This window comes from Meriones unguiculatus, chromosome 8 (genome assembly GCF_030254825.1).
Source record: "Meriones unguiculatus strain TT.TT164.6M chromosome 8, Bangor_MerUng_6.1, whole genome shotgun sequence".
In the NCBI taxonomy this organism is placed as follows: Eukaryota; Metazoa; Chordata; class Mammalia; order Rodentia; family Muridae; genus Meriones; species Meriones unguiculatus.
In genome coordinates this window covers 85,076,265-85,089,420 of record NC_083356.1, presented here as the reverse complement: position 1 = coordinate 85,089,420, position 13,156 = coordinate 85,076,265, and the positions used below count along the sequence as shown (strand labels likewise).

General features: G+C 38.2%; 1 protein-coding gene across 6 annotated transcripts in view; it reads right to left on the bottom strand.

Moving 5' to 3' along the window:
• The window catches only part of Arhgap15 (Rho GTPase activating protein 15), a 601,987-nt gene that overhangs the window by 186,620 nt on the left and 402,211 nt on the right, over nucleotides 1-13,156 (bottom strand). For all 6 annotated transcript variants that reach the window (XM_060390096.1, XM_060390097.1, XM_060390098.1 and 3 more), the window contains one exon: nucleotides 12,630-12,707. In XM_060390096.1, the coding sequence (XP_060246079.1) occupies nucleotides 12,630-12,707 (78 nt within the window). The remainder of the gene's footprint in view (nucleotides 1-12,629; nucleotides 12,708-13,156) is intronic.

The window sequence follows — 13,156 nt, the reverse complement described above, 5'->3', positions numbered from 1 at the left end:
GTGGATTCATATTAATAGCTGGATATCCTAATTTATCGACAAATCTCACAGACATAACCAATTAAAAAATACATTTGTTTTATCCAGAGAGCAGGGCATTTATAGAGAGAAGAATTCTAAGAAACCATATTCAGAAGAATTTCTGAGCTTTGAGAGTTGAAATGTTTCTAATCAACGGAAATAAAACCAATATGACAACAACAATAACAACAACAACAAAATTTGAAGAAAATTAAGAATTTCTACCAGTTCTAACAAGACGCAGCCACAATTAAGGGTGGCATCGGCACCTTTCCTATCTCTTTCCATAATTTTGGGAAGCTGGTGATATAACAGTGAGAGCTAAGGCTTCCATGATGGGTTCACCATTTTCAAGACAAGCCTGACACTTGCCTTCTCTTTCTCTTCAGAAATAATACCTGGGGGTTAGGGAGCATTCACAGTCAGCCAACATACCAGACATTTCCAAATTTCCACTCCACGCTATGAGGAATACTGGCCAGCTTCTAAGGTCTGTTTGGATCCAGGCATTTTGAGTTCCCTAGCTGACTGTCTGTACCTTAGGAAGCTAAGGAACCATTTGTAAATCATGCTGATTAGACTCAGAATGGTGAGGACCTGTGTGTCTGTGTGGCTGCAGAGGTGGGCGCCAATCAGATGTCCTCCACTGCTTTCTCCTGTTTCCTTCCATAGCTTTAAATGCAATCACTTTCAGAGTCGGGCATTTTTGTTGCAGCTACAGTCTGTAAAGCACCATTTTAAAGAAAATCATATACAATATAATCACTGACTAAGAATAATTCTGTTTCCTCCTCATTTAAATCTTAATTCTATTAGAAAAAATTAGAATGAACTTTTTTCTTTTAAGAGAAATGAGTGAAATGGGTTCTGATCTGTTCTGGATGGGTGAGAGGGAGAAAGATTTACCACTTGTTTTCAAGAATTAAAACTGTGTTACCTTTCCTAAAGAAAGTGTACCTCTAAACCCACCGCACTAGGTATGTTGGAACTCATAAAATTTCCAATTACTGTTTCAGAATTTATTGTGCACATATGGAAAATAATACTTGTTAAATAGAAAGGGGTTTGTGCCTTGTGCTGTCAATACTGTGAAGGATGGGGTGATTATAAAGCAAATTAACAATACTTTTAAATGTGCATTCACTTATCTTTCCAATTAAATCCTTGTTAAACAACCGCGCAGACAGTAATGGTGCTTCTGCAAAGCACTGATCAAGACAGTTTTATTGTAATTTTTACTCTGTAACAATTAATCAAGTAGGCATTTTCTTCATTATTAAATTATTTAGTTAATAAATATTCTCAATAGGCTAACATATTTGGAGTTTACATGTTATTTTTGATTTTCCTATGTGGAACATGTTTGGGATACTTCCATTCTCTAGCAGAGGGACCATTAAGATATGCAGTTTTATAATTTTTTTTTCTCTAGAAGAATACACAAAGGAAAAAAGTCCTTGAAACTTTAAGTCATTTAAAAACCTATTTAAACCATTCTGTAAAGAATGGGAACACATTGCTTTTAGCAGATAAGAAAGGAGAAGTTTTGCTTTCAGGCATCTTTCTGTTGGAGGAAGCATGGAAGTTGCCACCAGTTGCAGTGAGAGACTCCTGTGCCCAAAAAGCTGCTTTGTAGCCAGCACTTGCCTTTGCCATCCTATCCAAATGACAAACACTTGGCCATTGCTCCTTCTACAAACAAGGTGATATAAGTGGAGAAACGGCTAAAAAGATATCAAAAAGAATATGTATTTTTAAAATACCATCAGCATCATTTGTGGCTGTGATCTCACCGAGGCAGAAATGTCCTGCTGCATTTTAAGTGCCCTAAAGTTTCTCTGTGGCCTTCTTGATTTTGCATATAGTTTGCGGCATGTTAAGTTTTCAAGATGGAGGAATTTTTAGGTGACTAGATTAGCAGGAAGGGTAATGCTAGCAGAAATTATACTGCAATACAGATTCCAAGTGAGCTGTATTCATCCAGAAGCAAGAATCAACAGACACACGAAAGACAGATAGTCTGAGGGCCAGAAACAAAATTTCAGGAAAGATGGCTATAAAAACACTGTGCTTTGAAGTCAGTTAATCTTATCTGTCAAAAATAGCTTTCACGATAACCTAAAATCCTCACTGTTACCCTGATTACATGAAGTCCCTCTAACTACATGCTACTCAGCAATAAGAGAGGACATGATATATTGTATCCAGTCAGGAAGATTATCAGTGTTCGGATTTCAGTCTTGTTGCTGAACAAACACTGTGACAAAAAAGCAGCTTTAGAGTCCAAAGGGTTTATTTGACTTACAATTTCAGGTCATTGTCCATCACCGAGGGAAATCAAAGCAAGAACTTGAAGGTCAACCTACTTAATCTTCCATAAACCATTACCTCATACCAAGGAACCTACTCCACAACCAAAGAAGTGTGGGAACCGTGGAAGGTGTGGCTTACTGGCCAGAAGTCAGGCTTATGCTTAGGAAGTTTAGTATACATTCCTTATGCAGTTTAGCACCACCTGCCTAGGGAATGGCACCACCCACAGCGTGCTAGGCCCTCCTACATTGACAACAGTTAAGACAAACACCCACACATGGCCTTGCTCTTAGACTGATTTGATGTAGGTAATTCCTCAACTTATATTCTCTTTCCAGAGAACTGTAGGTTGTGTCAAGTTAATAGTGCTAGTGAAAGTAATCACCTTGGACACTTTGAACAGAGAGTGGGCGTGAACAATGAAGAGTGGGTATCTTTTTATGCTAATGTGGAGAGGAGGGTAAGAAAAAATGGGAGAGGGAAAAGAAAAATAGAACTGGATACGTGTCCTAGAAGGATGGGCAAAGTGAGCTCATTAAAATATACAGTCTTGGTCTTGTCATGGGCTCAGAATATGGTAACCAGAAGCTCAGAAGCTACACTAGATTTGGAAGGTGATTCATCTTGGTTTTAATCCTGATATAGCTCAGATGGAAGCAGAATGGCAAGCACTTTGGCAAAGAGGACCAGGCAGCATAACTTTGTTGAGAACTCACAGTGAGCATGAAACATGATTTGCATAACAGGAGGGTCCCCTAGACAAGTGTGAGAGAGACTGATGGGATATAGAACAGACCACACTCAGTGCTGATCCACAGTTGCCAAGCACTATGGGAATATAGCAGCAGAAGCGGTGACTTATTGTTAAGATGTATTCCAAAAAATCATAAGGCAAGTTAGTCTGTTATCAAAACCTACAATTGGTGTGTCTCTTGCTCAGAAGGACAGATCTGCTATTGCAATATAATAACACACATATTTGCATGTCCCAAAGACTAAAGGAGTATATGATGGTTCTTACATGGTAAGCACAGAAACAGGAATGATCTATACTCTTCCAATTACCAGAGCATTATCATATGTGGCGAGGAGGAGAAGGTAGAGGAGGGGAAGAAGGGTGGTGCACTCAGGAAGAACATGGTGGAAAAGGATGGAAACATACAAAGAAAAGAAATCTTGCCAGGCCACAGAGGAAGATGATGCAGACAGCCTTGATGAGACCTGATAACCTAGGGTCAGATAGACGGGGAGGAGGTCCTCCCCTATCAGGGGACTAGGGAAAAGGCATCAGGGAGAAGAGGGAAGGTGGGTAGGACCAGGAGGAGATAAAGGAGGGGGCTGCAGTGGGGATACAAAGTGAATAAATTTTAATAAATAAATATATCAATAAAATTATTTTTTTAAATGATAACATGGTAACCTAGTATAAATGCCACCAATCTCTGCTACTATTTGAGGAGAAGAATGGGTCAGATTTAACAGATCCTCAGAGGCTGATATTTCCTGTTTTATGCCAGTCTTCTTAGCCAGTAGACTGAAATGTCCATGAACATGGAGGTTCCATGAGCTAGGGCAAGTTACTTTTCTCATTCCTTGGTGCGTTTTCAGTGTCTCACTCATGTCTTACATTAGCAGGAACTCCTTAAGTCAATGTCAAGGGGGTGATATAAACACTCAGTTTCAGGGATCCCACCTTTAATTTCACATAAATCTATTTGTTCTTGGTCCCCTAACACAGAGGAAAGCTGAGTAACTTACCTGTCCCTGCACTCCAGGGTACTCACTGATAGGAGAACATAAAAGAGAATGGGATTTTACATTAAAATTGTAACTCTGTGTATCTCAGACCTTAGCTCCTATCTTGTTTTGAGCTCCACATCTTGCAAACTTTGGACAAATTCTCAAATTGTGATTAAAAAAAAAAGAACAAAAACCAAAATTCTCCTTTGCCCCTGTAATTGTTAGTTTCTGTTTCTGAAACAGCGTTGGGGAGAAATGACAGTTTTCCCTATAAGACATGCACTCTATGATTACCGTACTGAGGATTCAAGTTTCTGTCTTGCTATTAATCTTTCTCTTCCGTGCTTCTTTGATGACACAAGCTACCATTTTGTGATTGGCCTATAGAGAGGTCCATGTAGCCTCAGGCCAGAAGCCACTGATAAACTGAGGCCTTCGGTCCAACAAACCACCAGAAACTCAGTCTTGCCAAGGACCGTGTGAACCCATCTGCAGGCAAGCTGCCCAATGAGAATCCACTCCTGGCTGACACCTTGACTGCAGAGCATTCAGTGAAACTGTGCCCAGACTTCTGACCCACAGAAACTGAGGGATAATCATTTTGTATTGGTTTAAGCAGCTGATCTGGCAGTGATCTTGTCAGACAGCAGTGCATTGCTGCTTGAAGTCAGAAAGGAGACAGAGAGAGCACTGCACAGTGTACCTAGAGCAGGAGGAAGCTTGGTCTGTTTTTCTAGCAAGATTTTAAGACCTGTTTATTAATTATCATGGTGGTGATGGGTTGTGATGATGATGATGTTTATAAATCTCCTGGGGGCTTCTTGAGGGTTGGTAGTTAAATAACTTTAATTTAATTTCTGGATTCAATAGCCAACTGTACATGGAAAACCCAAACTGAATTCAGTTGTAAAATTTTCATAGACTTCACCTATTCCCTGTAACACAAATTGATTGATAGAAGGAAATTAAGTTTCTTTTTTATGTTCAGGAATTCTGAAGCTCATGCAGTTGGTTAGCAATGTGATAAAACTATGGATACTAAGCATCTCTAAAATTTTTCTGCATTTGATTTCTCTTCCTAAAAAAGTAATCTAATTACCATCAAAGAAAATTTCATCATGTAGATGACAGAACCACATTTGATTATTAATATTTGTAAACTAGTATTATTAACAAACTAATTCTCATTTTATCTAACTTCTTGTCATCATAATTAAAATAAGTAGTAATTATCAGTTGACTGATTCAGTTTTTAATTTGCTCAAATTATTATTAGCCCCATTTTGAAAGTAAAGAGTCTTGAAATTCAAAGAGATCAGAGCAGATCCTCATAGACTTACAGAATAAGAGAAGAAACACCTTGGATTATTATCTGGTGTGCCTTTTTCACTCGATTGCTTCTACATTGAATTGCTTCAATCACAGTTTTAGGTCAGTTTTTTTAATTGCCTGTTTTGTAGTAAATAATATAGTATAATATAATATAATATAACATAACATAATATAACTTATGGTAATTGTATAATTTTGTTTTAAATTTAGTGGCCAGAATTTTGACACCTTAAAAATGGAAAGGACACCTAAGCTTATGATTGGGATACATGGTAAAGAGGAAAACCTAAAAACTACAGTTTCTTGTTTTGGCTTTTGTGTTCTGAAATGTGAAGAGTTTATTGTCCTGTCCTCTTTTCCAGGAATACTTGCTGCTGCCAGTGTGCTTCCTTAAGCAGCCAGAAAGCAATATGTGTTTCACCATCAATAGCCTTTGAGCTCTCTAACTCAATGTAGTTGAAAAATGAGGTCTAGGGAAGTTTCTAAAGCCCTGAAAAGTGTTAGAGTTTGTTCATTTTATGTCCAAGTGCTCTTTCCAGCTTGAAGAGAAAAATAAATCACTGTTAAAATATAATCCCATCACATGGAAGCCAAAAAGGTACACTTTAACACACACACACACACACACACACACACACACACACACCAGCACCAATGAGCCCCACATACAAAACAACAGAACAAACAAACAAACAACAACCCCCACACTTTACACAATAGGATTAAGCAAATAACACAGTTTGTTTTGTTAATGCTGTGGTTGGCAATGAAAGTGAAGTAGGCTTAAGGAAATACTTTTTAAAAAAATAACAAGAGAGCAATATAAACTCACTTAATAGAAAAATGAATGGATATGATACAAGGACTATTTTATAAGAACACTACTAGAAGGTTAAAAATCCTTTCAAAATCCTTTCTGTTTCATCCAGTTTCTTATTTCTAGATGAAACTGCCAACTGTCCATATTCTTTCCCACTTTTCTTTCCCTTTATTTGATTTTGATTCTGCAAATTGCATGAGATGTGGAGAGACAGCTGCTCAAGTTTGTGTGTTGCTTTAAGGTGCACGGCTGTAGAAAACTAGTTTAGGTATAATTGCTAACACAAATTGTTTTTCTTTTTTTTTAATTGTATATTTCCAGCCTGGTTGACCTATTGTTAGGAAGTTCAAAGTAAGTAAAGCCATCACTGTCAGCAAATATCTAATATGTCTTACTGGGCCAATAAAATTTTTGTGAATAAATATAGGGAAAAGTACAAGACTGCAAACAAACAAACAAACAAACAAAACACCCTTCCACTAAAAACAACAAACACACATGTCTATGCACATACAGGGAAGACTGTTGGCCATGCAGATTTATGGAATGTATGTATTTTGATCATCTGTAGTGAAAATGTTAACATTTTCTAACTGAGGAAATCAATTCTAAAATCCTGGTATGAAGTTTCCCCTCCAATTCCAGGAAAACACTTGCAGGGGAAATCTGTTACTGTATCAAGCAGCACTGGTTCCGAAAATCCCTGGTCCCCTCCCTCTACAGTGTTTTACAGTTACCCCATTGGCTTGGGGTTTGGGGAAGCTCCCTATGTGGCATTTTTCAGAAAGGATGCCAATCTCTCTTGTTTCTTATATAAAGAATGAACCCAGAAGACATCTAAGAAATATAAAAGAAAGTCACAGCTAGGTCGGATTTGGGGCAATATGTCTAGATGGCAGCTGAAAGTGAGTGCTGATGTGAGAGGGTCTGGTGGGATTTTCAAGGCCCACAGCCTCAAGTCTGCAAGACAGTCACAGAGCATCCTCTGTGCTGAAGCCTGTCTTTTGCATATGTGCACCCATGGTGGAAAGCCATCAGGAGGTCACAGATCATGCAGAAGAATCAACTCAATGACACGGGCTGATGACAGGTTGACATCTAAGGTCATGCACCAGTTTTCTTTGGGGATGCCCATATAGACCAGAAGAGTTGCATCAGCAAAATGTCACTGAAAGCTGTCACCAAATTCAACAAACAGGGCAGAATAGTGCTCACTAATGCACCAATAGCCCAGCAAATCAAGACTCAGTAATGCCTTTCTGCAAGGTTGCAGAGTTCTTTGATCCAGACATAGAATCACAAACCCTACAGACATAGGAGGTGCCAGGATTTTATTCCTGTGATGTTTCCCAAACATCCTCATTCTTGAATAGTTTTAGCCGAACTGAATGGTAGTGCTGATATCCAATACTGAGAAGAAGAGTGAAGACAGGGAAGCGGAAATGTATGCACAGCATGAAAAGACACTTCTCTGTTTTTACAGGAAGGCTGTAGTAGTCAGTGTATAGGGAATGTAGCTTCTTGGCAATTTTTTTGCAGCACAGATGCAAGTCAGAGACATCTGAGATCTAGTCTTAGCTCCTTATCTTGGGTATTATTGGGGCATTATTTAACAACTGAGCCTCAGTCTTCTCACTGAAAATAACAAGTTTAAAAATTGCACCTGTCTGCATTATGAGATTGAAGAAAAGATTAAATTAAATTATATGTGCAGGGAATTCAGTGGATAGCCTAACATAGTAAATTGTGAAAATGGTAGCTACCTATACAATAAAATTATTAGCAGCATTACTAATTTTAATTAGGAAATGTTTTTCAAAAGTGATCACTTTGAATTTAACTTGTGTGTCATCTGATCTGGAAGTATAATAAGGGTATCTAATTCTTTCTGGTTTAGTGAGTCAAACAGAAAACCAAAACAAATTGAATCATTCAACTGGTGTATTTAGAATTGCTGATGATTATAGCATTCAAGAAAGTCAGCGAAACACAGAAATTGCAATTCAACTGTTCTTGAAAATCTCCAAAATCAGTTTTCATTTGTGTAGTCTAATAGTGGATAAGGTTTATTCAATTTTTTTTAAAAAAAAGATGTATATTCAGAACCCCTTTTCAAAGAAGCATCATGCAAGCTGAACACAGAGGAGATAAAAGATGCTCACAGGAGGAGGGTATACCAAATTCAGTTATGTCCCGTAAGAAATCACGAGATGAACGTATGATGTTTGCACAGCTCTGTATGATTTTCGTAGGAACTTCATGACATCAATATTTTATCTCATCACATGTTCGCAAGCACAAAGGAGAACATGCACGTGTTACCCTCCAAGTTCCAGCACTGATTCTCTCCTGTGTAAGCAGTGCTGTTGGAAGACTGGTTCTGATGATGAGTAAGATGCGATGTTAGTAGCAGAACTGTTGGATCTGTATAGAAAATTAATTCAAATAATACCCTCATCATCAAAACCGGAAAACAGGTGAATACATATGTATAAGTTTAGAAAAAAATTTTTAGGTTTTTAATTTAATTTTATATGTATGAGTGTTTTGCCTGCATTTATGTGTATGTAACCTGGTACCACAGATGCCAGGCGAGGTTGCTAGACCCCCTAGATAGCTGTGAGCTATGGGTGCTGAGTACTGAATCTAGGTTCTTGGCAAGAGCAACAGGTGTTCTTAACTAGTGACCGTCTCTCTGGCTCCTCATCATGTGAGCCAAAAAACTCTAGAACACAAGTTGACAGAGTCAGCGGTATCAAAGGTCTCCGTGTAGCATCCTTTGTGTTGACTGCTGTATCCCCACAGTGCTGTAAACCAGGAAGACTGTTTGCTGACAATTTACACTACCAGATACCAACCCAGGCCTCTGCCTAGCTTTACACTGTCAACATTCATGGAAACATGAGCAGTTTACGAAGTCTCTGAGGATGCTGAAGTTTGGATTGTAAAATATGAGATGGATAGATTTCATATTTTTGTTGCAGATTGTTTCTTTTTTCTTTTTCAAACTGCTGAGCATATTTTTTAAAGGCAGGAAATGCAGCTAGTGTTTGTTTCTAGCATGGCTTCTGTTTTGAGATTTCTTCTTTGTAGGAGAAATGTGTTGCCCAGCTGTCTAGAATCCCAATCAGGATATGGTTTCAGCATGAGCTATCTTACAAGAATGATTTTAGCTGCTTATAAACAGAATAAAAACGAGGCTGGGCTGTTTCATACATTTTTTTACCCACAGAAGGGACCCTGTGGCTTAGACCAATGGGAGCAATACAAAGAAGTGATGTAATGTTTAGTTCTGTGTTTTGCATAGTCAAATTAGTCAGGAAGCAGAGCCCTTAAAAGATTCTTTCAAACAGGAACTAGTTAAAAGAACTAGTTAACACGGAAGAGATGCTCCCTTGAGCTTATAGAGAAACGGTTTAATGCGTACCAGTCTTAATTTCTCTACCTGCAGCATTTACAGCAACACACATACAGACAGGTACATATACCACAAACCCATACTATGTGAGGTATGTACACACATACACACGTGTATATACACACATGGAAGTCTATATGCACCTAGGTGCACACACATAGGTATGAACACACATATATTCTTACTTCACAATTATTACTAGAGGGACGCCAGAAGATGAACACTGGCTCATGAAAATGAACAACAGCAAAATACGCTGAGGAATTGGTCCAGCCCTAAGTCCAATTCCCAGCATCCATGCTGGGGTGGGGGGTGGGGTGGGGCATAACTGCCTGTAAGCTACAGCTCAATAGGATCCAATGCCTCTGACTTCTGTGGGCATGAGTGCTCACATCTACGTACCTACACATAAAGACATGTTTTTTTAGACAAGCAAGAAATATTCAAAGCCAACCTTTATAGAAATTTTTGAAGAGAGATGTGTTTCAGGTTTTAATGTTTTGTTGATATAAAGTCCCTGTGTACATTTGATGACATTCTCTCTAAAAACAAAAGTAAATCAGCAGTTCTTGAGATAGATGGGATTTTAGACGGAAGATGGTACATACGAATACACTATTATAAATTCAACTACCAGTCTAGAGTGGTGGCACACCTTTAATGCCAGCATTCAGGGAGGTAGAGGTAGGCAGATTTTTGTGAGTTCGAGGCCAGCCTAGTCTACAAAGAGCATACAGGACAGCCAGGCTACACAGAGAAACCCTGTCTCCTAAAATCAAAACCAAAACAAACCAACACACAAATTTCAACTACCCCACGTTAGGAGAACACAGGAGCAGACAGACAGGAGGCTTCCTGCAGCAAGATACTTACAAATTGGGCCTTGAAAAGTAAAAAAGGAAAAAGAAAAACAAACAAACAGAACAAACCAGAAACAACGGCCAGGGCCCAGAAAGCTTGAGTGTGCAGAATGAGAAGGAAAAGAAGGAATTTGAAAGCGAAGAGAATATGCAAAAACCCTGAAAACCAGCAGTGTGCAAAGGTGTGAGGACAGCAGAAGAGTGCCCCAGGGACTATCTCAGCACAGAGTCCGGTACTAGCTAGAAGCTAGCTATGAAACCGCATCGCGGGTAACCGTAAGACTTTCTGAAGGGACACCACTGAACTATTTTTAATTTCATTGATAGCTTATCTGAATCTGTCACAGTACTAAAAGAACACCACATACGTTGTTTAATTTTATTCTCTAAAATATTTTTGATTCTTATATTTTATTTCTGTATCTTACATGTATGTGCTATAGCATTAAGCATGTGCACCTTGTGTGTGTGTGTGTGTGTGTGTGTGTGTGTGTGTGTGTGTGTTGGGACCCAGGAAGGCTGGATCCCTGGGAAAAAGTTACAAGCAGTGGTGAGCAGGTGGATGCGGATATTGGAAACCAAATCCAGGTCCTCTACAAGAACAGGAACTGCTTGTAGCTGCTCACCTGTCTCTTCAGCCTGTTTTCAAATAACTCCTGTCCATCCCACATCCCAACATCTAAGCCTAATTTTACTGGGGGGAAAAAAACCCATGAGCATACAGTGTTTAAGTAAGGTGTTAAGGACACTGACATGTTAGGGATGGCTGGTCTCCACTCTGTTTCTAGTTATGAAACGCATAAATGGATTTAAACAGCATCCTTAGGTCACTTAGGCTCCCCACTTTTCTTTTCCTACTTTTGTTAGTTTTCCATGACTATACTTTCTAAGAGTAGCTTCAGGCTCTTCGAGTTGAGCTCTTAGTACACCACCCATGTACTTCCTCGCATCCCAAGTGCTGGCACTTCGTTTTAATGAAGTGACCTTGTCACAACTTATGAGCCGCTCTTGATAATATCGCTGCTGACTGCTAGCCATTGTTTGTGTTAACCTTCACGCTCAGTTGTATTTTTTATACGGTTTTCAAGTATGTAATAACACGTACATGCAATGTGGATGTCACATAAAATTCTCTAACTGCGCTCAAGTTTTATGTTCATCCATCTCTTCTTCCCTCCCAAATTCCTTGTTGTCACTAATCTTTCACTATCTGCATAGGTTTTCTAGAATACTGTCAAGTTTGTTCTGTATGCTGTTTTTGGACCCATCCATTCAGCAGTATGCATTTAAAGTTCTCCTAAGTCTATTCATGGCTTAATAGGGGGTTTCCATTTATCGAAGTAATATTGCATTGTATAGGTTTACCACACTTTGTAAAATTCTTTCGCTTACTGAGACATCTTATTGTTTTCAAGTTCTTATACATCCCCTTCTGAGGCTAGAACCCAAGGTGGATTATGTATGCTAGGCAGAGCTCTAATCTCCCAGGTACATCCCAATCCTATGTTCAAGCTTGGCCAATTATGGATAAAGGTGAAGGTGTTTGACTGGCCGTGCAGAAAGGCTCTATCAGATGGTAAGAACCCATTTATTTATGTAAAACTATACCACAATGTCTTTCAAAATGGCGTGCTGTCATATTTCCACCGAATAGGTGTTAAGATTATCTCGTTTTTAATTGCATTTCTTCAATAATATACACATATTTCAGGGTTTGTTTGGTTTTTTACATTTGTGCTTTGAGTTCTTATGTTTTCCATCATTTTTTCATTATTACCTTCATTAATACATTCCTCAATATACCCTAGGAAAATATTTTCAAAGCTGGGCTTTTTTAAAAATTTTATTTTACTCTTCTCTTTCCTTTCCTTTTTTTTTTTTTTTTTACTTTGCTTATTCTACTCATTTATTTAACATGAGCAATTTACTTTCTATTGCATGTATCTCCAGGTAACACTGGCTATTATTTATTTCTCTGATAATAACTTAGTAATTTCTTAATTGCTAAACTCTCTTATCTCCTCCTTAAATTACTTATTGCTCTCTGTTCACCATGCACAGCAGAGTTTGAGCACTGCTAGAGATGTAACTTCTGAAAAATGTCTGAAGTAAAGAAATCACTTACCTTGGTTGACAATAAATCTTAACTTCTGTATTGTTGCCAGATTGCCACTAACTCGATATATTCCATCAACATCTAGGCCTGAAACCAAAATAGTATATTTCATATTAGCACACAGAAGAACTGAGAACATGAACAATCAATAAGGAAGTGACTAGTACATGACAATTGAATATCCCTTCTCCACAGAGAGGATAAATTTCTATGACCGCAACTAAAGCAATGTTCAAATTTTTAATTCTCAATTTTTAATCAAAAGTTGCTGAGGCACTCAGCATCACGTACAAGTTTCATTAAAGCAGCAACAATAAAACACTTCATGGGGTTGCATGGCATCTTTAAGATTATTCCTAAGGCAAGCAGGAAGCAAAGTTGGAAAAACAGAAAAGAAAAAAAAAAAAAGAAAAAAAAAAGGAAAAGAAATTTTATATGTTTGTTATTTGGAAAGATAAAACAAATGGCATTCTCAATTATTTTCCTCCTTTCTCTTTGTTCCCATTCTGTTGCTTCTCCTTCTCTTTCTCTCCATT